The 25,107-nt window shown below is 48.0% G+C and overlaps 1 protein-coding gene across 2 annotated transcripts in view; it reads left to right on the top strand.

Annotated features, from left to right (window-relative positions):
* PIWIL2 (piwi like RNA-mediated gene silencing 2) overlaps window positions 1-24,858 on the top strand; it is a 53,061-nt gene extending 28,203 nt beyond the window's left edge. Inside the window, exons 19-22 of one of the 2 annotated variants that reach the window (XM_040971265.1) lie at window positions 504-609; window positions 20,929-21,182; window positions 22,336-22,443; window positions 23,027-24,858. In XM_040971265.1, the coding sequence (XP_040827199.1) occupies window positions 504-609; window positions 20,929-21,182; window positions 22,336-22,443; window positions 23,027-23,183 (625 nt within the window). In that variant the 3' untranslated portion in view covers window positions 23,184-24,858. The remainder of the gene's footprint in view (window positions 1-503; window positions 610-20,928; window positions 21,183-22,335; window positions 22,444-23,026) is intronic. The other variant, XM_040971264.1, reaches the window with a different exon arrangement.
* Window positions 24,859-25,107: the final 249 nt, after the last annotated feature.

Genomic DNA, 25,107 nt, shown 5'->3' with positions numbered 1-25,107 from the left:
CACCAAGATGTTAATGTACGTATATTTAAGATTCCCTTCTCTATAGATGCATTAATGCATTTATTTGTATGTGTTTTGTATGCAAATGGGACTTCTATATGTGTTGTCCCCCAGCTTGCTTTATGTGGACACCTTCTTGTGTCAGTGCGAGTAAATCTCCATCAGTCCCTTCTCGGCTGCCGCACAGACTTTGTCGTGTGCTATGTCCCCTGACTCGTCCTCTGTTGGTGGCTGCAATGCTAGGTTTTTTTTATCAGATCTGGTTTTATTATAAATGCCTGCAATGATATGTATGTTTTTGCATTCTAGAACACGGGGTAGGGATTTCTTACCCACGTCACTGTGTGTTTTTCATGCAGCATAAACTCCTGTTGTATATTTGTTGGTAGATTGACTGATAGAGACGTCCCTGTGACTGCTCGTTCATCTTTGTGTCTCTCTCTTTCTCTCCCCCTCTCTCCCTCCCTCTCCTTCTCTCACCCCCTGCCCTGGGCCTGCCCCAGCACTCTCACTAAGTGGTACTCGCGAGTGGTGTTCCAGATGCCACATCAGGAGATCGTGGATAGCCTGAAGCTGTGCCTGGTGGGCTCTTTGAAAAAGTTCTATGAGGTGAGGAGGATCGAGGTTCTGTTTCTGGGTTCTGCAAGCCTACCTGGGTCAATACTTCGGATCCTGAATCCCAGGTGAGTGAGCGTCTGCAGCGTGCCTGTGGCCAGCAGCTCAGAGCTGCCACCATTGGGCTTCCGCTCAGCCAGATCTGCTCCAAGAGCTAAATGCTCTGACTTGGTAGTCAGTTGGATGACTGCAGACACAATCTTTATACCCTTATCAAGGGAGTTAGGGGTAAATTTCAGCAATTAAAGAAGCTTATGAATTTACTCAGCTTTTTATGACTGTGATTAGGCGCTGGCTCTTTTCATTTTAGTCTGTGACAAATGCCTCCCTGTTGGTCACCCCGTGGAACTCCTAAGAATGTGAGCCTTGGAGAATTACTGTCATTAGTCTGATAGTAGGTTTGGAACAGCGAGCATGCAAGGCATTAATTTTTGTCTTGGCCAGTATATCAAAGGAAGCTCTGATAAGTGGGTTTCATTCCTCAGGGTCAAGGTTAGCCCTCTGTGCTGAGGTTAAACAGTACGAAACATGTAATTTCATGTAATTAAACTTAGTCCCTAGAACACTACCACCTTGTCTTTTTATGCTTCCTAAAGTGTCCTCATAGTTTGATTCTGTTGGTGTTAGAGGCTTCATAAAACAAAAACATTGGAGATTTTTCTTTGGGGACGTGGGCTATGCTGCTTTGTCACCAAGTTCCTGCAGATCATCTCTCTTTCCCTTTGAAATTCTGTGTGATCCGGCATGAAGACGACTTCAGAGAAACCTTTCCCATTGTCCTTCCCCCTCCATCCCTTGGCCGGAATTGTTGCTCTGTGCCCTCCTCCGGCCTTGGTGTTCCGTGTGGCGCTTCCCGCCGCCTGCCTGTGGCAGTTACTCGTATCTTCGTTTCTCCCACTGAATTGCGGGCTATGATGACTGTATAACACATCAGCCTGAAAGTTTGTGGCCTGCGGTAGCAGGGATGATGTTTGTGGCCAGGAATTTGGACAGCACACAGTGGGCTCCAGTTCTGCAAGGGGGCCTCAACCTGTGGTCTCCCTGCATGCCAGTCTGGGCTCCCTCAGCTGTATGGCAGCAGGGATCCAAGTGTGCACACTCCACGAGACCGAGAGTCAGAGGGAAGGCTTGTTGCTTTCTCTGCCATAGCCATAAAGGCAATGCAGAATCTCTTCCGTGTTCTGTTTGTTGACAAATATGTGAAGTCCCGGCTAGGTTGAAGAAGGTTCTAGAAGAACATGAGCTACTGGAGCTACTGCTGTGGCGATTTCCAGAAGGCATATTCTGTCACAAGCTTTGGAGCTTTCTTGGTTTTCTGTCCGTTACAGTGCCTTGCACACAGCTGCTTCCTGGTGACACTCCTTGTGGTGTGTTACATAGAATTTCTAGTGCCACAGACTTGTGAGCTAAATACCAGTTCTGTTTTTATTTTTTTGTTTTAAACGATCGCTATAAACTTTGACCTGGCTCAGGGGAGTTTAATGAATAACAGCAAAGAGAAAATATACTTAGATTTATTCTAAATCTGGCGAAAAGCTAGTCACCTCGATATCCTGTGGATCAGCAGGCTCTGTTTCAGTCACATCCTATCTAGGGTCTTCCTTCCATGCTGCCTTTGGCCACTTGGCCAGCTGCTCTGCACTGTTGCACTTGGCAAGACAGAGCTTTACACTGTTCCATCACGTCTCTCCTGGAGCCTGTCCTATCCCACGTGGTCCCGCAGCACATTGTGTACCCTTGTTGAAGGTTCTGACTCCTCCAGGGGCTGAGGGATGACACTGGAAGGTCTGCTGCCTCCAAAAGTTCTCTTCTTCTGGGTTTTCATTTCCATTTAGATCATTGCTTGCTAGTCTGGGTGCATCTTCTTCATTCTGTGTCTGTGCTTCGCCCCCTCAATTCATGTTAAATAATTCATGTTAAATACTGAAAGGCACCTAAGTATGTTTGTCATTTCCTTAAGTAGATGACTTTCCTGTTTTCTCTTTTCCGTATGGAGATTTTCTTTGGCAGACCAAAAGATTGATTTGTTTATATTGCAAAGGCAGATATAGTGAAAGAGACAGAGAGGAAGATCTTTTGTCCGTTGATTCACTCCCCAAGTGGCCAGGCTAGAGCTGAGACAGTCCAAAGCCAGGAGCCAGGAGCTTCTTCTGGGTCTCCCATGCAGGTGCAGGATACCAAGGCTTTGGGCCGTCCTTGACTGCTTTCCAAGGCACAAGCAGGGAGCTGAGTAGAAAGTGGGGCTGCCAGGATTAGAACCAGCACCCATATGGGATCCTGGTGCATTCAAAGTGAAGGCTTTAGGTGCTTGGCTACTGCACTGGGCCCAAACACATTTTTTTTTCAAAGCATCGCATGGGTGGGCATTTACCCTAGCAGTTTAAGTGCCTATGGCCCATATCAAGAGTGCCTGAGTTTGAACCCCAGCTTCAGTTCTTTCACAAGCCCATTCCTTGTATCTCAATCCATGTTGACACATTCAACAATTATTTTTCTGTTCTGATCTTACCCATACCAACCAAAACTTCCAGCTTCCTGCAAATGCAGTTCTTGGGAGGTGTTGATAATGACTGGAGTAGTTGGGTTTCTGCCATCCATGTGGAGAACTGAATTGAGTTCCTGGCTTTGAGCTTGGCCTTGGTCAGCGCCAGCCATTGTGGTGGGTATTGGATTGTGAACCAGCAGTGCAAGCTCTGTCAAAATACATGTATGCCTTGGAGTAGAGAACCTGGGCTTATCAAGGGGGTTGGGGGTAAATTTCAGCTCGCATCCTTCTCTGGCTCCAGGCTCCAAGGACCTGTGGGCTCTTGGACATTGCAAAAGTGCTGACTACCCACATGGAATCCAGATTGGGTTCTTGGCGACTGGCTTCAGCCTCGTCCAGCCCCAGTCACGTGGGTACTTGGGGAATAAACCAGCAGGCGGGAGCCCATTCTTGCTCCTCGGTGCACTCTGTTTGCCTCTAAAATTAAGAACAAAGCAAAGCATACCTCAAGTTGTGATTGTTCTCAAATCTAAGAGCCAGACTCCTAGATCATCTTGTGCCCAGTTGAATATACAAATGTTGCTTTCCTGGTAGTGTTTTTAGAGTACATAGTTCATATTTATTCATTAAATAGCTCCTAGGTAATTATTAGGTGCTGGACACTGTTCTAGGCACTGGAGAAACAGCGAAGATGTGAACACATGAGGCCAAGCTTCAGGGGCTCACATTCTAACAGTGATTGCTTTGTCTGTATAATACATAATGGAGTCTGTTATATAGACTTAAAAATGAGTGTAGATTTATTTTTAAATGTTTACATATTTTATTTGAAGGAATGATAAAGAAGGAGTAGGAGAGGCAGATCTGTCTGCTGGTTCACTCCCCCAAGCACTCAACAGAAGCAGGGCTTGGCTGGACTGAAGCTAGGAGTCTAGACCGCTCTCTCAGTCTCCCACATGGGTGGCAGGGACCCAAGTACTTGAGCCATCGTCTGATGCCTTCTAGGCTATGTTTTAGCAGAAAAGTGGATCGGAAGCAGATTAGCTGGTTCTCAAATCCTGTACTTCAGTGTGGGATCTAGGTGTCCCAAGCAGTGACTTCATTGCTGTGCCAAATGCCTGCCTGAGCGTAGCTTGTGAAATGTTGCTTGGAATGCTTAAAAAGTGATACAGAGGCCTCGGGCAATGGCTCCGGGATTAAAGCCTCACTCTGCACTCTATGGGATTCCATATGAGCGCCAGTTCACGTCCCAGTTGCGCCTCTTCCCATCCAGCTCCCTGCTTGTGGCCCTTGGAAAGCAGCAAAGAATGACCCAAAGCCTTGGCACCTGCACCCACGTGGGGGACCCAGAAGAAGCTCCTGGCTCCTGGCATGGGATCGGCTCAGCTCTGGCCATTGTGGAGTGAGCCTTTTGGAGAGTGAATCAGCAGATGAAAGATCTGTCTCTCCTTCTCTCCATAAATCTGATTTGCCTTTCCAATAAAAATATTTTTTAAAGTAATACAGTGATGTAAAATGACTGGGTGTTGCTCCAGGTTTGAGCTATATGTTTTATGATATTTGGCCTGAGATTTGAGTGACAAGGAGGAGCACCTATGTCCTGGTAGGCCACTAGGCAAATGGAATGGCTGGGTGTTGATGGCTTAAGTGTAAGAGTAAGCTCGGTGCTGTGGTGTGTTTATGGACGGAACAAGTTCCAGAGACTGGAACGGCAAGAAGCGTTCAGATTGTTTTCCTCTCTAAATTAGGTTTGTACTGTTTTTGAGTTGAGGCAAAAGAAAGTAGCCTAGGTTAGAGGTGACACAGACACTACCTCAAGGTCAGCCGTTTGGGTGATGTGAGCGCAAGAAGAATGCAAGAGGCAAGAACAATCATTTAACAAACTCAGTTGTTAAAGCCACTTTCTTAGAAAAGGGGAAGTTGAGTTTGTTTTGCTTCTGTTATGTTTGATATGCTTGTTTAGCATCCCTGGAGCTGTGAGGTGGGATGGTGTGGGAGTCTGGGAAGAGGTAGGAATTGGGAGCCATCTGCAATTAGATGATACAGCCCTTACCCAGAGAGACAGACCAGGAATAACGCGCAAGACCCGGGGTTCAAATACTGATTTCGGCATCATATAGGTAAGAGGTCAGTGAGGAGAAAGAAAACCAAGGAGATGTCACAGAAAGCTGCTGAACGCATTGTGAAAGGGAGCGGGTGATGGTTCCCACGGATACTTCTGGTTGGTGTGGATAAGGTCGTAGCAGAAATACAGCTGATGGATGTGTCGACATGGGGGGAGTGAGGTACTAGGAATGGGATCCTGATGGGAATGAGTTACAAGAAGTTAAGAGCATGTGGCAATACATTTTTTGGTCTTTGAAAAATACCTTTCTTCCATCAGAAGTTTGTGTGTGTGTGTGTATGATGGTACAGAGGGGAAAAAGCAAACCCAATCCTACAGATCACAATGGATCACTTGTGACACCGGATGTGTGGCTTCTCACCACACCGCAAGCGTGCCGCAGTCACCAGCTGTGTGACCTCCAATTCAGTTCTGACGCTGTCTACCAGAGATAGCTTCGGACCTCCCAGCTGGAGGACTCGGGTTCCAAAGTTTGTCCTCCCCTTCTTTCAGCTGCCAGGTTTTCTCTGTGCTTCTGACAAACCTGCTGAAAGTCAAGGGAGGTTTCTACAGCCCCCTCTTTGGGATTGCTTGATTCTCTTGAGCATTCCGCAGGGCTAAAGGAAACACATCTGCTGGTTCATTGTGAAGGATACTACAAAGGAGATAGCTGAAGAAATGCTCAGGGCAAGTTGCGGGCTTCACTGCCCTCTCCAAAAACTTCCACATTTTCAGTTCCTGGGAAACTCTCTAAATCTGAATGCCTGGTACCCGCTGTGCACGAGCAGGGCGCTGGGCTAGAAGCAATATGGGATGTAGGTGGCACAGGTGACCTTCTGCATGTGGGGTTGTTCTTACTTCTGATACCAGCTCCAAGTCAGGGCATGGAAATTCCCACAATACGCTCAGGTTTGTGTGTGTGTGGCAAGGGTTTCATTCATTTTTTTCAGTTTTAATAGATTTTAATTTTGAATGATGTGGTATAATTTCGTATAGGCTGGGATTCTCCCCCAAACTCCCATTCCCATCAGATTATTCCCATTTTGTTACAATAGTGTAGTCCTTCATAAGGAATCATAATTCTGTCAATCTCTTAGTTAAGTGTACCCCAACATTGTTGGTGCAGACAATGTCAGTCCAGCATCCCATTGTCTACACATGTCCGACAATTCCATTGGGATTCCATCTTCCGTCTGGAAGCAGGGATGCATGTTCCATTATACCCCCACGTCTGCATATGATAGACCCCAGTACTCCATCACTATGCATTTCCGTAAGTGGGAAGCCATGAAACAAGGTCAACAACTGGTATGAGTTAGAATAGCCACAACAACAACAACAACATCAACAACAAATTACAGCACCATGAAAAAAAATGTGCTGCCGAGTAACCAACATATGGGTTCATTTATTTTTTTAAAGCCAGAGAGAAGGAGGGAGGGAGGGAGAGCCAGAGACGTCTTCATCTTCTGGTTCGCTCTCCAGGTGACCACAACAGCTCGTACTGGGCCAGGTGAGAGTCAGAAGCCAGGAGCTTCATCAGGTCTCCCGTGTGGGTGCTGGGGCCCACACGCTTGGGCTATCTGCCGCTGCTTTGCCCAGGTCATTTACAGGAAGATGGGTTGGAAGTGGAGCAGCCAGATTATGAACTGGTGCTCATATGGCATGCCGGGCTTTAGGCAGCAGCTTTGCCTACTTTGCCACAATACTAGCTTCCATGCTCAGGATTTTTTTTTTTTTTTTGAAAAATGGGTATTTATAGAGACCGAAGGGGCATTCTGTCTGCTAGCTCATCCTTAAAATGTCCATGATGGCTCCCAGCTGTTCTCAGTATGGAAAGTGAAGTCCTCCTGTACAGCTGCCCTCTGGACTTGGACTAGAGTTCTTTTACAGCACAACCACACTTATGTGGCAATTTACATTTATATGATAGTCACAGCAGGTGTGTCATTGTAAGTATGCCTGACTATGAAAGAGCCAGAATGAGGGAGGGATGGATTAAGAGGAAAAAAAAACAACAAATTTTCACTAAGAAACCAATGTGCACATTTTCAGTTTTGCGAAATTTTTATTTCATGAATATACTCTTAAAATTGTATTGAGGGGAGGGGGCAAGAAACAGAGGTGGCTCCCATCTGCCCGTTCACTCCCCAGATGTTAGCAGTGGCTGGTGCTAGTCCAGGCCAGAGCTGGAAGCCAGAAACTAGGTCCAGTGCTGGTGCCTCCCAAGGTGTCCACTGGGAGGAAGCCGAAAACAGGGCTGCACGGGAACCCAGGCGTTCTGCTGTGGGAGATACATCCCAAAGGGCAGCTTGCCTGGGACACCAAATGCTTGTCCCCATTGCTTGAAGTTCGGGCCTAGTGCGATTGCTCAGTTTGCTATGAGTGCCAGTTGTGGTCCCAGCTGTTCCATTTCCCAAATAGCTTCCTGCTTGTGCCCTGGAAAAGCAGTCGAAGACAGCCCAAAGTCTTGGGACTCTGCACCTGTGTGGGAGACACAGAAGAAGCTCCTGGCTCCTGGCTTCAGATTGGCTCAGCTCCAGTCGTTGCAGCCACTTGGGGAGTGAACCAACAGAAGTCTCTGCCTCTTTCCGTAAAGTTGCCCTTCCGGTAAAAATCTTCAAGTCTCTACTAATTTGTTTACTCTTTCGCCCTGGCTTGCCGGCATGTCGGCGGTAACAGTTAGCTAATGGTTAGCTAAACCCAGTCTTCCTCAGGCGACGTGTACTTCCATTATTGTGACATCCTGAAGAGGCTTTCACTCCGCTTCCTAGTACAGCCCATTACCAGTGTTACCGCAGACTGTTCACCTGAGCTGGTAGAATCTTACTGGTGAGATTACTGTTACGTGGATGATTAGTTCAGCTGCTCCTCCCGTGGTATGACCGAAACGTCCCCCAGAGTTGTGCCACTGGGTTTGCAGGCCACTGTTCGGCGTTGGCAAGTCGCAGGGTAGTGGACATTTCAGCAACAGCTGTTTCACTTGGTCCAACAGATGGGCCATCTCTTGTTTAAATCCTCTCTTGAGCCACCAACACAATACTGTATTTCCCTCATTGCGTAACCATTTATTCATGTTTTTATACCATGCTCCCTTCCTTCTTTCTCTGCATTTATTTCCAAACCTTTGCACCTTTTTAGGGGATTAGCTTTGGCCATCGTACTGCTCGGGGTTGCTGGCAGTACTTGCTGCTAGCCTAGTGTCCTCGGGTCCCGTTGATGTGCGGCAGGGTTGTAGCAGTGTAGACCAGCAGGCGTCCTGAGCAGCACAGCTGAATTCCCGGTGAAGCTCACTCGGCCAGACGGAGTAGAAGCAGCGTATCCTGGCTGCTCTTCAGTCAGACGTCAAGTTTCAGGGTGTAGTTGCAGTTTCTTGCTTAGGGATTGTTGCGGGGGAAGGACTGGTTGTATCCCCAAGATGATGGAGTCCTTTTGTGGTACCTGAGAATATGGCCTTATTTCTGAAGTGGAGAAAGGCAGGCGTTGTGGCATAGTGAGTTAAGCTGCTACCTTGGATGCCCACGTTCCATATCTGAATGTCCGTTTAGGCCCTGGCTACTCCTCTGAGGACCCAGGTTTTGACTGGTGCGTCCCTCCAGGCAGCAGCCAACAGCCCAGGTGCGTAGGCTCCTGCCACCTGTGTGGTCTGAAGTTGGGAACCTGGAACTTTGCCAGGTTCTCCCACATGAGTGCAGGGACCTGAGGGCTTGGACCATCCTCCACTGCTTCCGCCGACTTAACAGGGGGTTGGGTCAAAAGTGGGGTAACCAGGACTCAAACTGGCATCCTTATGGGATGCCAGCACTGCAAGCCCAGGGTTAACTTGTTACGCCATGGTACTGGCCCATGTCTCTGATTTCCAAGCTTTCTTAGTACCCCATAAAAAAAATGCCATGTACCCATGAAGTAATCGTTCCTAATTCACCTTTCTCCCAACTCCTGTGGTATCTTCTTCGTGTGGATTTGCCTATTTAAGTATATCTTACTGCAGTATTGATAAAGCGTGAATTTTTTTTAGTTCCATCCACACTGTAGTATTTACCAATTCTTTGCTCTCTTACGGCTGAGTAATATCCCATGAGACATTCCTAACAGTCTGCGCATCTGCTGGACGTTGGAGCAGAGGATTACAGCAGAGATCTTTCCATCACTGTTGCCCTCCCCAACTGCCCGCAGCAGCTGGGCTGGGTCAGGAGCCAGAAACTCTCCCATGCAAGTGGCAGGGACCCAGCTGAACCCTCACCTGCCACCACCCGGGTGCACATTAGTGGGAAGATGAGAGTGGAGCCGAGACTGGGGCATCCTGATGTGGGATTGTAGGGGTGTGTGTGTGTGTGTGTGTGTGTGTGTGTGTGTGTGTGAGAGAGACAGACAGAGAGAGAAGTGGCGTCTGGATTTGTTACACCAAATGTCTGCCCCCATTGTCACCTTTTACTGTTGTAGCTGATGTCTCTATGAACATGCCTCTACGTGTATCTGAGTACCTGTGTTTAGTTCTGTGGGGAAAAGGCTGGTCACGTGGTAATTCCTTGTTTCACCTCTAAAGAACTACCAAGCCATTTTCCGCAGTGGCTGGACCATCTTCCAGGCCTACCAATAGGGTACAAGGATTCTAGCTTCTTCACTTCTTCATGTTGTTAGTACTTGCTGCTTTCTGGCGGTTTCCAAAAGCAACATTTTTCGTATTCATTTGTTATTGTCTTACCTACTTCAAAGTGTGAGAATGTACAGGAGAGAATCCTCCATCTACTGTGTTTTTCCCCAAATTCCAGTAACAGCTGGGTTGGGCCTGGCCGAAGCCAGGGGTCTCAAACTTTGTCTGGGTCTCCCAAATAGGTGATGGAGCCAAGTCTTGAGTGATCATTGGAAACCTCGCAGGATACGTTAGCAGGAAGCCGAGAAGCTGGGACTTACGCTGGCACTCCGGTGTAAGATGTGGGCATCCTACATGGTGAACCCCTGATGATTTTTTTTAAAGATATTTAAATTTATTTGTAAGAGTTCCCTAGGGAGAAAGGATGAGGGAGGCAGGGAGAGAGAGCGAGAGCATCTGTTTTCATCCAATGGCTCACTCTCCAGATTGCCACAGTGTCCAGGAACTCTGCCAGGCGGATGGCAGGTTTCCTCTGGGTCTCCCATGTGGGTGAGAGCTCCGAGTTCTTGGCCATCTTCTGTTGCATTTTCAGGCACACTAGGGGAGAGAGCTGGATCAAAAGTGGAGCAGTTGGGTGACACTTTTTGGTACACCACAACACCAGTTTCTGATTCTGGCTTCTAAGACATTTTCTACCATGTGTGTTTTAAGTGTGTCTCTTGCTTTTCTACTTTTTGTCATGCCTCGCAATTCTTCATTGAAAACTGGATCATCTCAGGGATCCAGGTAGGTGAGGCGTCATCTGTTGCCTGCCAGGCTGCACTTCAGCAGGAAGCCTGATTAAAGTGGAGGTGCTTTGCTTGATGCCAGGCACTTTGCCATGCAGGCCACAGTGGCCAATCTGTAAGAACACTGCAAATCAGATGTCCACCTCCAGGTGCTGCTGCTGTGTAATCGCTCTGATCTAAACCATGCGTGGACTCGGGGGAAGGTCACCTTCATGCTCTACTGATACTGGCCAGAGCTCTTTTCTGAGGACTTTGCCCTTCTCCCTGCTGCTGACTGCTGCCGTGCCCCGCACGGGCTGGAGGAAGGGAAGGCGGCAAGGCAAGGGAAAGCCCTTGAGGGCTCCCTGTGGGATCCCTCCAGTTGCTAGACAAAGTGCTGTCTGCAGAGGTTCGCATTCCACCATTCAAAAGCGTTGGTTTTCACGGTGGTTGTCCATGTCCTTGTTGCTTGTTCTGCCTTTCAAGTCCTTCCTGAGGAGTGCTTTGAGAATTCATTGAGGGTTTTTTTTTTTTTTAAGTTTTATTTATTTACTTGGAAGGCAGAGAGAGATCTTTCATCTACTGGCTTCACTGCCCCAATGGCTGCAATGGCCATAGCTGAGCTGGTTCAAAGCCGAGAGCCAGGAGCTTTTTGGGTACCCCATGTGGGTGCAGGGACGGCGGGTTAAGGCACTAGTTGGGATGCTCATATTCTGTATTGGAGTGACTGGTTCACGCCCTGATGCCACCGTGCTTTCACTCCAGCTTCTTGTTAATAAGCTGGGAGGCCTGGATGCTGGTCCAGTTCTTGGCTTCCTGCCCCATGTGGGAGACCTGGAGGAGGCTCCTGGATCCTGGTTTTGCTCCAGCCTACTCACAGCTGTTGCAGACCCTTAGAGAACAGGCCAACGAGTGGAATCTCCTTTCTGGGTCTCTTGTTTTGTCACTCTGCATTTCAAATAAATTACCCTCTTAAAAATTCCATTAGATTATTTTTGAATAGAGAAAATTCATTGAGTTTTAATAGTGAATTGGAAACTGATAAGTAATGAGGCTACTTCAAAATGTGAAAGTGAAAGTAGGAAGTTTATTTTGGTGTAAAAATTTGGAATCCGTGCATAGGTTTTTCTTAAAAAAAAAAAAAAAAGCCCATGAACTGTTTAGAAACCTGTTACATGTGTAGATTTCAAAAGAAACAGTAGCTCAAACTACTGGTTTTGCAGTTCTGGAAGGAAACTGACAGCATGACATGAAATATACTGAAGATAACTGAATAATGAGGACTAACAGACTGTCCATGACAAATGAGAAGTTGAAAGATTGTCCACTAGAGGTTTTCACAGAAGAAAAGTACAAAAAAAAATTGTTTGGATAAGTGGCAAATTATCCCAGATAGAAATTTAGAAAGAACAAAAGAGTTAACAATAAAAAGGAAAATGATGAGAGCAAATTTAAATACATACCACTTAAAATAATAAGGTCATAGATATATGTGTGCATGAACATGAATAAGATCCATAACAGTATATTTAATGCCATGTGAAGGATAATTCCCATGTACTTGGGCCTTTGCATTGTTGAGGAAGAGGTAGAAACATAAATTTAAATTGTTCTTTTAATGCAATGAAGATATATGTTATATTCGTTTGGGTAACTGTTGTAGAATAAAAATGTATCAAGATGGGACAGCAAAACATGTTTAAATGTCTTTAAATGGAAGAAAGAGAACAAAGCCAGGGCAGGTGTGAAGCACGGTGGGTTAACCAGTTTGGGACGCCCACATCGCAGGTTAGAGTCCCAGGGCGCAGCCTCAGCTGCTGCGCTTCGGACCGAGCTTCCTGCGATGGCCGGCCTGGGACAGCACGTGATGGCCGAAGTGGTCCAAGTGGTGCATTCTTGCCACCCATGCGGGAGTCTTACCTGGTTGACACTGGCATTTGGGGACTCCCAGATGGAAAATACCTTTTCCCTCTCTCTAGCTCTCTGTTTCTATATCTCTGTGTATTGTTCTGCTTTTCAAATACATTTTCAAAATAAAGAATTTTGAAAAAAAAATGTAGGTGACCGGATGGGGGAAGTGGCAGTATTTACACAATGAAAACATGCTAAGAGACAACTATGTGTTACACGGTGCCTTTTGTAAGAATTCGGGTGGCCAGCTTGGTGGCTCAGCCAACCCTCTGCCTGCAAGCACTGTAGTCCCAGATGGGTGCTAGTTTGTGTTCCAGCTGCTGCACTTCCAATCTAGCTCTCAGCTTTTTACCTGGGAAAACAACTCCAGGGAAGGCAACTGCGAAAACTAAAATACACAGTAAGCAAGACAACCGTAATAGTAAGTAAAACCATCTGTTTAACCCAGAACATGGACAAATAGAAGAATAAAAATAGACAGTAGAAAAATCCAGCAAGATGGGAGGTGTAAATCTTATAATGACATTACATGTTAACACACCCAAATGCTACAGTTGAAAGATTGAAAGAATGGATTACAATAAAATTGTTTAGGCATGCGGTCTAGAAAAGGTATTTATATTTTTAAAGGTAGCACAAGATATGCCAGGGTAGCAAAGTAAGCTCAAAATATGAAAAATATTTTATAGAGAATCTAAAAGTATCAGTAAAATCCATGGTTGTATTGTTTTGTTTTTGCAGAGAAAACTGAAAATCTTTAGACCATGCATTATAAAATGAAGGAACCTTATCAAAATCAGGAAATGAAGAGCAACCATCGGCCTGACGTTAAAGGGAGTGAGGGTGTTTGGCACTGCATTCAGGACACCGGTTAGGAAGCTTGCGTCGTGTAGAGGAGTGCCAGGGTGCGGGTCCTGGCTCCACTTCTGATGCAGCGTGCAGCCCACGCACACTGTGGAAGACAGCAGGTGGTGGCTCAGGCATCGGGTCCATACCTGAGGGAGACCAGATGCCACTCGGTGTTCTGGCTTCCGCCTTGGCCAGCCCTGGTTGCTGCAGCTCTTTAGGCAGTACCTGGGTGGGTGGGAGGTCTGTGTCTCGCTGAGCCTTTCAAATGAGTTTCTTGAGAAGAATGAGAAAATATTGGGGGCTATTGTATGCTCAAATGCGGGCTTTCTGGACAGATAGGAACTACCTAATCTTTTGATTTATAGCTGACATTTAAAGGAGAATTAATGTCACCCCTTTAAAAACTCTCCCTAAAATATAGAGCATTTGCCATGAAAGGGGGCATCAAAGAATTCTTGAATTTTTTTTTAATTGTTATTAACATTGTATTATGTGATACAGTTTTATAGGCACTGGGGATTCCCCCCACCCCTCCTACAGCCCTCCCCCCATAGTGGATTCCTCCACCTTGCAGTTTTAAAAAGTCTGAAAGACAAAGATCTACCATCTCTGATTCACCCCCAAGATCCGCATAAGAGCCCAGCCTAGGCCGAGCTGAAGCCCAGAATCCGTCTCTATCTCATATGGGTGGCAGGGGCCCCAGGGCTTGGGCCATCCATCTGCTGCTCTCCCAGGCACGCTAACAGGAAACCAGACAGCAAGTGGAACAACCAGAATTTGAACTGGCACTCTGGTGTGGGTTGCTGGCATCGCAAGTGGAGGCTTAACCTGTGTCACAGTGCCCACTCTTACCATGTTGGTGAAGTTCCATACTATTCCTAGCTCATTGGAAGTCGGTAATTGTTAAAGGTTTGTTTATTTTGATTTGAAGGGCATTTACAGAAAGAGGAATTTTTCAACTGCTGGTTCACTCCCCAACGGCCAGAGATGAGCTGATCTGATCCAGTGGTAGGAGCCGGGAGCAGCTTTGGAGTCCTCTGATTTCCCAGGTCATAAGCAGGGCACTGGATCAAAATGTAGCAGCTGGGACTTGAATGAGTGCCCCTGTGAGATGCCGGCACTGTAGGCAGAGGGTTGGTGTGCTATGCTCCAGCTGTTTGTTTTAACCACAAGTGGGTGTTGAATGCTTTTTCTGTCTAGTGAAGTGATTATATGATTTTTCTTTAATCTATGTGGTGAATTATTTTTTATTTTTGAATGTTTAACCAGCCTTACATTGCTGTAATAAAACCACTTGCTTGTTTTATTAGTTTCCTGTAACTACTTACTAAAAAGCACCGCAAAGTGAATAGTTCAAAACACGGAAATGTGTTCTCCTGCAGCTCCAAAGATTTGAGGCTTTGTGATAGTTATCGTTAGGGCCTTGCTTCTTCTGGAAGCGGCAGGGAAGGGTATTTCTTCAGGTTTTGCTTCTTATGGTTGCTGGAAGCCGTTGGTGTGTCTGTCGACAGCTCCGTCTCTGTCTCAGCTCTGACGTCTGGGTTTGTGTGTCTACGCGGACCTCTGTGTCCAGACTTGCTCTTGTCTGGCCAGTCGCTGGACCAGGACCCGCCCCAGTCAGTCTCCCTCCACTTTCACTTGGTTATGCCTGCAAGACGCTGCTTCCTCATAGAGTTCTTGTGTTCTTGGGTCGCAGGGCATGCATTTGGAAGGGCATCATTAACTTGGGCGCAGACATGGTGTGTAATTCTGTTGGTACTGTGGAAGTCACTTAAGCGATGCACTCTGCATCTTTGTTCCTGAGAAATGCCGATCTGTAGTTTTCTTGTAATGCTTTTAGCGTGAAGAACTTCTTTGTGACACCGATTTCTGTTTCCTTGAGGACCAGTGAGAACTGTGCCGCTTTTCACATCTGTTTTCTGCTTCCATAAGCTCTGTGGAGAAATGTCTGTTCAGATTCTGTTGGATTTTAGATTGCCTGTGCTAGGGAGGGGGAAGTGCCTGAGAAAGTTCATGGAGGGGTAGGAGTTTGTGGTCATGGTTAAGACGTGTTCTGGGCTGCCTGCATTCCATGGTGGAGCGCTTGCATTCAAATCCAAATCTGGCTTCCAGGTCAGACTCCATGGGATCTATTGGGTGCACTTGACGGCTCAAGTACTTGGGCCCCTGCCACCCTGTGGGAGGCCCAGATGGAAATCTCAGCTCCTGGCTTTGGTCTGGACTAGTCCTGACACTGGGGCCATTCAGGGAGGGAATCGTTAGATGAAAAGGTAACTGTGTGTGTCTCCCTGTCGCTCGCTCACTCTGCCTTTCAAATAAAATGAGTAGTTTCTGAAAATTACAAAAATGCTACAGCTAACCTCACATGTACTTAATCATGATAGACCAGATGCATCCCCTCCTCCCGCAGAAGGTCACGAACTAGACAAAGCTATTCCCTCTCAGCACTCCCGTCTATCTTCACACTGGAAGTCCCAGCTGATGCAATTAAAAAGAAATTAAAGATACACAGATTGGGAGTTTACAAAGAAAACTGTAGGTAGCTTGATTATGTAAAACAAAAAATTCCAGGAAATAAAAGATGCCTGCTAACTCAGTGACTGATGATATGAAATCAGTGTGCATGGACAGACTTTGGTCTTCCATCTGCTAGGTTGCTCCCAAGTGGCCACAACAGCCTGCATCGTGAGGACTTGGGCTCTGCATGGGAGACCTAGAAGAAGCTCCTGGCTCCTGGCTTTGGATCAGCGCAGCTCTGGCTGCTGTGGCCATTTGGGGAGTAAATCATCAGAAGAGCTTTCTCTCTGTAAATCTGATCTGCTTTTCTAATAAAAACAAAACAAAACAAAACTCGTCAGATATGTATTAAAAACACAAAGCTAAAATTTCCAGAAGATAACAGGATGGCATTTTGGTGACCCTAGGACTTGGTGATTTGTTTTTCAGATATACTGAAAACAGTGTCTGTAAAAGAAAAAAATAATAGGTGAATCTCACTGAAATTTTTAAATTATCTGGGAAAGAACTGGTCAGAGTGTGGGAGGACACATCACGGGCTGGAGGAAATCTGTGTGAAGTGTGTCATAATGTGGAGTAGACGCGTGGGCCTCGGGAATGCTGACCCGCGTCCTGCGTGGTGCCGTCCCCTGTGCCGTGGCTCCAGGTAGAGCTGGAGCTTCCTAGGAGGTAGGCTGTGCTTGATGGGCGGCTGTCAGGAAGTCACTGTGCCCACGTGTTGCTCTGGCGTTGCATTTGCAGACACCCACGGAGCATGGCAGCCTGTATGTTGATTCTCCTTCAGTTTCAACTTCACTTCCTTTTTTTTTTTTTTTTTTTTTTGCAGAATTGGAAGGAGGCTGGGGGTGAGTTATCGTAGGCGAGTGATTATTGTTTTGGGGGGTACTCCAGAGGCCATTCTGCCCTTGCTGTCCCCACCGTTGACCAGGGGCTTGTCTGGCCTGCCTCTCTCTGAGCTGTACACAGTGCCCAGGCCACTTCTCCCACCCACACTCACCTGCGACGTTTGCCCATTCATGCTCACCTGTCAGATCTCCGCTCTCGAGAAATTAGCGTATCGAGCTGCTCTTGCGTCAGCTGATCTGGAAGAGTCCCACAGATACCTGTCATTTTTGACTTTATTTTCCTGATATCACCGTGGAAATGAAGACATTCTGTCTGGACATCTGAAACTGGAGGAGATGCAGTCTGCTCCATTCTCTCTCTTCCGTTTGCTCTGTAGTTACGTGAGTCATCTTTTTGAGGTAGGTTTAATGTACAGGTTGATCGCCATTCATTTCCTTACCTCTGTGCAGCCAAAAGCTAGGCCTTTGCTCCTCTCCTGTCTGGTTAACGTCTAGTCTGTGTTCTCTGAGTGAGTGTTGGCACACGTGAAGACATCTCAATCTTTGCCAAATATTTATTGCCTGCTTGACCCTTGATGCTTTACTCAGGATTGGGGTGACAGCCGTTCTGCCCTCCAGGAGCTCACCGCCTGTCACCTGGGCACTGCAGTGGTTTTATAACAGACACTCCACAGTTGCTGCAGTCTTGTGATTTGCCTTATGTCCTGTGTCATGCCTAAACCCCTTTTTTTTTTTAAAAGATTTATTTATTTTTATTGCAAAGTTAGCTATACAGAGGAGGAGAGACGGGAAGATCTTCCATCCGATGATTCATTCCCCAAGTAACTGCAATGGCCGGTGCTCCACTGATTCAAAGCAAGGAGCCAGGAGCTCTTCCAGGTCTCCCACAAGGGTACAAGGTCCTCAGGCTTTGGGCTGTCCTTGACTGCTTTCCCAGGCCACAGTCAGGGAGCTGGATGGGAAGTGGTGCCTTCGCATTAGAACTGGTGCCCAGATGGGATCCCAGTGCATTCAAAGTGAGGACTTTAGCTGCTAGGCCACCATGCCAGGCCCAGGCCTAAACCTTTTTATGATGTGAAGGGGAAAGATGAAATGACCCACAAAGCTGAACACTTCATTTTTTTAGAAGAATTTTCCCATTGCTTAATAATTGGAGCCATATCTTTTTTTGTTCACAAGGCCTAATGTAGCACCTCACACTCAGTGTCTGGTTAACACATGTAAGAGGAGGAGGTGATGGGAGCCAGTGCTGTGGCATAGCACACTAAGTCTCTACCTGCAGCCCCATTGCTCACTGGCCACTGGTTCTTGTCTTGGTTTCTCCATTTCCCTTCCAGTTCCATACTTGTGGCCTGGGAAATGAGCAGAGGATGGCTCAAGTCCTTGGACCCCTGCACCCACGTGGGAGCCCCAGGGGAGTTTCCTGGCTCCTGGTTTCAGACTGGTTCAGCTGTGGCCATTTGGGGAGAGAGCCAGCAACGGAAGGATCTCCGTGTGTCTCTCTTTCCTTATCTCTCTGTAAACCTGCTTTTCAAATAAAAGTAAAATCTTAAAGGAGGTGATGGCAAAGAACATTGTAGACAGATTAAATTTCTATTTTTCACTCCACTGATTTCACTATAGCCCTCCTCTGCTTCAGAATGTTTCTTTCCCTGATAGCTTCAGTATGTAGTTTTTTATTTCTATAAAAATATGTGGATAAGGTATGTTATTTTATCCCTCTTTGCTTTTGTAAGAAAGTGATAATTTTTCTCTATTTTCAACTGGGGAAGCCAAGTATTCAAGGTCATTGCTAAGGAACAGTGGAATCCGACTTGGTCTGAAGGCTCCTGACCAAGGCCACCGTTCTCTCTCGTGTCCTTCTCTGTGGAATGAGTGTGTCTTTCGGATCCAAGCTCCCGTGCCCACCCATTCAGCAGTTTGTCATTTGGAGGACCTTGGAAAGTGGGTGTGACTGGGGGGCACTGGATGGACCCCCAAGAGCGTGGTGCGCTGGTGTGGAGACTACACCTGGGAGAAGGACCCGAGTGGGGTTGGCTTCCAACCAAGGTTCCAGAAACAGGGATCTAAGGAAAGACCGAAGCTCCCTGTGGTCCTCTCATTCCTTAGGCTCTCAGCATCACGGGAGGGGAGGAGGATGTTGCCCATGGCACCTGGGTCTTCTACAAGTTGTTCCCTTCGTGCCTGAGGGCAGCTGTGTCCTTCCAGCGGGACATGTCAGAGTCATTTGGGGGCTTAACTGGGAATGCCATTGGCACCCAGTGTACGGAGACCAGGGATGCTGCAGTACGAGGGTGTGGTGTAGCCCAGGACAGCTGCCAGTGAGGAATCACCTGCCCAGTGCCTTGGTGCTGAGGGCAAGATGACCAGACTGGTAGTCACGCCAGCCTGTCTTCTGTCGGGAGGCCGAGGGAATGGAAGTGCTGCTGCCCAGGAGAAGGGAGTGGATGTTGAATGGGAAAAGTAAAAACAAAAACAAGAAGCGTGTAACGTCGGCAGTCATTACAGTCTCCCGTCTGTGACAGCAACTTCCTGTTTGTAAATGTAGCGCTTGAAGATTCTTAGGAAAGGGGCATTTGTACAATATTTGAAAATGTGAATTTAAATTTCAAGAAGATTCCAGGTATTTTTTTCTCCACTATCCGCCCCCCCCCAGGATTTATTTCTTTAAAAAATGTCTTTAAGTGTCTTCTATAAAACTTGTGAAGGGTACAACAATGCATATTAAATTTACACTTAATTCATCATGTAACTTTTTGAGAGGAATTGAATAGAAACCTAGAATGGACCACACTCAAGTGATCAAAACATACTTTTTTCCTTTTAATTTTTCCTTTTAATTTTTACTTATTGTTTTTTTTTATTTTATTTATTTTTTTTTAGATTTATTTTTATTATTTTGTTATTGGAAAGGCGGATATACAGAGAGGAGAGACAGAGAGAAAGATCTTCCGTCCGATGATTCACTCCCTAAGTGAGCCGCTACGGCCGATACTATGCCGGTCCGAAGCCAGGAGCCTCTTCCGGGTCTCCCACGCGGGTGCAGGTTCCCAAAGCTTTGGGCCGTCCTCGACTGCTTTCCCGGGCCACAGGCAGGGAGCTGGAAGGGAAGCGGGGCTGCCGGGATTAGAACCGGCGCCCATATGGGATCCCGGGCATGCAAGGCGAGGACCTTAACCACTTGCGCCACCGCACCGGGCCCGGTTTTTTTTTTTTTTTAAGATTTATTTATTGGAAAGTCAGATATACAGAGAGGAGGAAAGACAGAGAGGAAGATCTTTCGTCCGATGATTCACTCCCCAAGTGAGCCCAACGGCCGATGCTATGCTGGTCCAGGATCCAGGAACTTCTTCTGGGTATCCCACATGGGTGCAGGGTCCCAAAGCCTTGGGCCGTCCTCGACTGCTTTCCCAGGACACAAGCAGGGAGCTGGATGGGAAGTGGAGCTGCAGGGATTAGAACCGGCGCCCATATGGGATCCCGGGGCATTCAAGGCGAGAGAGAGGTGGGGAGAGGTCTTTTTTCTGCTAGTTCACTGCCCAGTAGCCTGAAACAAGCCAGGGAAAGCCAGGAGCCAGGAACTCAGCGTCTGTGTGGGTGGCAGGGACCCAGCTGACTTAAGCCATGAGCTGTGGCACATGAGCAGCAAGATGGATCAGAAGCAGAATAGCCAGGACTCAAACCAGTTTCTCTGGTCTGGAATGTGGGCATGCTAAGCCATGGTTTCCCCTGCTGTGCAACAGTGCCCATCCCCCGGAATGACTTCTTAACCCCTGTGCCAGCTACCCACTGCCAGGACCAAATAAACCAAGGCACTTGGAGGGGAACCTGTCAGACACAGTGGAGCCTGTGTGTTAGCACGTCCCTGACACCCACCCTGATCTTGCCTAAGCAGTTGTCCGTGGTAAAAAATGTGTGTAGCAGGGAGACTGTTGAGCCTGTGATCGGACTGCCACTCCTCTTTAACTTTGTCCACACTGTGTCTGAGCCTAAGCGGTGTGGATGTGACTCATGACTGGTCTATTTTGCTTTTGTGTTTTACGATACCTTTGCTGCTCCGGGCTTGTTTTATAACCCCGTGGCAGTCTGAAAGTGATTCGAAGTGTCATCCCCCCTGCTCACCTATTGCCACCCATCTCCCTGCCCTGGAGACACCGTTGTTCATGGGGCAAGCTGCTAAGAGCCCAAGCGTGTGACCCGAGTGAGCCCCACGAGGCTCCTGACCGGAAGTGTCGTTTCAGGTGAACCACTGTCTGCCAGAGAAGATCGTGGTCTACCGGGACGGAGTGTCCGACGGCCAACTGAAGACGGTCGCCAACTACGAGATCCCCCAGCTGCAGAAATGTTTTGAAGCTTTTGAGAATTATCAGCCCAAGATGGTGGTCTTCGTAGTTCAGAAGAAGATCAGCACCAATCTGTACCTGGCTGCCACCGAGCACTTTGTGACACCCTCCCCTGGGACTGTGGTGGATCACACGATCACGAGCTGCGAGTGGTAAGTGGGGCCGCAGAGTACCGTGGGTTAGCAAGGCCACAGCAGAGCCTTTGGCTCCTGGCTCCTGGAGCAGGGAGGTTGCCTGGAGAGACGTGGGGTGGAATCCTGGGATCCTTTGGTGACAAAGTAATCTTTAAAAAGCTATCTGAGACCAACAAGGATGACACACCTTTTGCCTCTTGACCTACAAAATCCTGAACACAGTGTTTTCCTGAGATAATACAAGCTGCACCTTCTCCATGGGGATGAAGTATTTTCTGTCATCAATCTTCTGTAAAAATGTTAAAAATGTTTTTAAAATGTGTGTGAAAATCTGAGAGAGATGGATCTTCATCCTCTGGCTCATTCCCCAAATGGCCCCAGACGGCCAGGGCTGGACCGGGCCCACCCAGCCACCACTCTGTTGTTACTTCTTAAATGTGGTTCATATATTTTGAAAGAGCTAAAGAGGGGGAGACAGAGATCTTCCATCTGCTTCTTCACTCCCAGGAGGGCCACAGTGACCAGGCTGAAGTCAAAATCTTCTTCTGGGTCTCCCGCATGGTAATGGGCCCAGATGCTTGAGCCATGTTGAGTTCCTCTTCCCAGGCTACTAACAGCTGGATTAGATGTGGAGCAGCTGGGACATGAACTAGTGCCTATATGGGATGCCATTGCAGGCGATGGCTCTACCACTACGCCATAATGCCAATTCCCTGCCACCATCCTTAAATAGTCTCTTGAGGAATTTTAACAGGTTTTTAGCCTTGCCTTGGGGCTGGTGTTTTGGTTGGTAAGCTGCTGACTGTAACTCCAGCATCCCTTACAGGTGCTGGTTTGAAACTTGGCTGCTTCCACTTGTGGTCCAGCTTCCTGCCAATGCCCCTGAAAAAGCAGTGGAGGAAGGCCCACGTGTTTAGGCCCCTCTGCACCTATGTGTGAGGCCCAGGTGAAACTCTGGACCCTTGACTTTGGCCTGGCCCAGCCCAGCTGTGGAAGGCATTTGGGGAGCTAATCAGCAGATGGAAGATTCTCTTTCTCTTCCCAGTCTGCCACCACTTCCCTCTCTCTCTGTAAGTCTGTCTTTCAAATAATTTTGAAGATCGGCAGCCCATCTTTTCAACCCTGTCTGGACACATGACCGGATCCCTAATCTATGCTTTTATCTTGCTAGGGTGGATTTCTACCTCCTTGCACATCACGTGAGGCAGGGCTGTGGCATCCCTACGCATTACGTGTGCGTGCTCAACACGGCCAACCTGAGCCCTGATCACATGCAGAGGTGAGCCTGTCGGTCACTCCCTTCTCCTCCATGGCGATAGCTCTGGCCAGCTAGCTGGTTGGGCCCTGCCTGCCCCCAGCCGGTGTGCTTGCCCAGAGGGTCTTCCTCTCCCTGACAACAGTGCTATCTTGTTGAGGAATGATAATTCTGGGTTTACAGCAGAATTACTTGAGGAACTTTCCACCACAACACTGTTGATGCTGGCCTTAAGCCCCAATCAGCTGGTGTACCTGTACTCTGGGACACAGGTGATGACGACAGCAGGCCCTGATTGGAGCTGGGATGCCCTTGAGGTCAGAGGAGTGAAGTGCCCTGTGGGCCTGGCCTTGTGCAGCTTCCATGGTCGACAAAACCAACTTTGTCTTCTTTTCCTTGTTTTGACATAAAAACAGGGAAATGCCTCAAGGGAGTTTGCCCGTGTGCTCTGACTTACACGTGACATTAGAAACAGTTCCGCACGTGTGTTTCCGGGCTCCCCAGTTCGCTGGTGAGCGGCTGAGTCGTGGCATCCCTGACGGTGGTAAGTGCCTCCCCAGCCGGAGGTGGCAGGTGATAAGGATCGTGTTTTCTTTTTGGCCTGCAGGTTGACTTTCAAACTGTGCCACATGTACTGGAATTGGCCCGGCACCATCCGAGTCCCAGCTCCTTGCAAATATGCCCACAAGCTAGCCTTCCTGTCAGGCCAGATCTTGCATCATGAGCCGGCCATCCAACTGTGTGAGAACCTGTTCTTCCTGTGACTGCCCAGCCCAGGTCTCGGCTGGGCTGACTTCGGAGCTCAGCTTGACAGCAGTGTGTTCTCTTTCTCCAACCCTGTAGAATAAGATGTCTTTTGTTCTCCTAAAGCTGGTGTCGCCAAGAGCCAGGTGTCAGCTAGGAAGTGCCCTGTGTCCCTTGCAGAGCGGAGGGGAGCAGCACGCTGCGGGCTGGAGCCAGAAGGCTCCTCCTCGGCCAGCACGTGCTGCAGAATCCCAGTTAGACCTCAGCGCTGTCCTCGCTGAGCAGTTCCCACCTCTGGCAGCAACATGGAGCAGGCAGATGAAACCTTTGCAAGTTTCTTAAAGCACAGTTAGTCCACACAGGCCACCTGGAGAGGCGATGGAAAGGCCTCCTGCTGCAGCTGATGGCTGCTGTGAAGGGCATGGAATAAAATCGGCTCATGGGAGAGTCAGTTCTTTGTGGGGAGTTTACAACGCCTGTGCCTTGAGTTGGATGTGGAGGTGGCTTTCAGCTGTGCTTTGGCCTCCTGCAAGAATCCAAGTGAAGTTGTGTTTAGTTTGTTTTTTTAAGTATACCTTTCAGACGCATTGAGGGAGATCGTATTGAGGTCTCGTTCCCTGCCAGTGTACGCACACGAGCGTTACCTCTTCATGGCTGGCATTCAGTTAAATCTCTGTTGGTTAAGTTACAATCTCAGCCCGCCGGCAGAGTTTGGGGTGAGGTGTGGGTGGCCTTGGTTGCTGTTGAGAGGGGGGATTGCTCGCTTCTCTTGTGCAATAACCTCTAATTGGTGGTTGGTTCATTTTGCCGGGAACTTTTTGGAACGCAGGCTGAGATTTGCAGAAGTCGGCTTTGGAAAAACATGACATTCCTACCAAAGTCCAGACGGGACACTTGACAAGCGCTGCTTGTCCCCCGGGGCCTGCAGGAGTCAGTGTTTGGGGGAGACCCCGTTCTTCTGTGTTGGTTTCTCACCCCTCCCCCACTCTTATTTTCAAATCTCTCAGACCCTTCAGGCAGCTTTCCAACATGGCTCGCCTTGGTGGGGTTTTAAAGGCCAGTTTTATGCAACGTCTCAGATTTGTATTTATTTTGGGGCTGAGAGTGGCAGGAAAGGAGACACAGTGGAAATACCCTTTTCATATGATGCTGTGTGAGAGGAGACACTTCAGCCTCAAAGTCCTTAAAAGAGGAAAGCCCAGAAATTTCTCAGTTGGCTGCAGGACCCGGCACGGTGCCGGGAGCAATGAGTGTGGCAGGTTCTCTGGGTTCGTGTGGAGTCTGTAACATGGGGTGAGGCTGCGACCTGGAATTTAAACCCTGTGACCTCGAGCTAAATGAGCCCCTGGTCTCCGACTGAGCAGCCGAGTTTCTTGATTTTCTTTGGCAGCAGTTTGAATTTCACATTACAAGTTGGATTTCCCCCCCTTCTCTTAGCAAGAACAGGCAGACAGCTTGACTAGAATCCTAAGATGCCTTCACTTTTTAGTCCCAGTTTGCTTGCCTTGCTTTTCAGTTTTCATGCCAAGTGATTGGACCATGAGGTGGAAATAAAGCCGGTCTGTGGGGGTGCGCACTTGTGTCTGAAGTCGCGTCGTGTCTGTGTTGCCCGGTGAGCTGCTGCTCCTGCCACAGCGGCCGCACTCCCTGCATCCCTCCGTGCTGACCGGGCGTGGCAGGCCGGGCCCCACGGTGAGGAGCCAGGTCATGTCACTGCGAGACTTGCTGGGGACAGTCTGCAGCGGATCACTGTGCTGCTTGGTGTGTGCGCCTCCTCAGAGCACCTTTCTCCCACAACGCAGAGAGTCACCTTTGAAAGGTCCACCTTCCTCATCTTTTTTTTTTTTTTTTACTGTTTTATGTATGTTTTATTTTTAAGCTAATTTATTTTGTAAAGATTTACTTAATTTTATGGGAAAGGAAGATCAGGTTTATGGGCTGGCG

Source organism: Ochotona curzoniae, unplaced genomic scaffold (genome assembly GCF_017591425.1).
Source record: "Ochotona curzoniae isolate NIBS_2020 unplaced genomic scaffold, NIBS_Ocur_1.0 contig_21, whole genome shotgun sequence".
Taxonomy (NCBI): Eukaryota; Metazoa; Chordata; class Mammalia; order Lagomorpha; family Ochotonidae; genus Ochotona; species Ochotona curzoniae.
The sequence above is the reverse complement of the archived record's forward strand: the minus strand, read 5'-3'. Positions and strand labels throughout refer to the sequence as shown.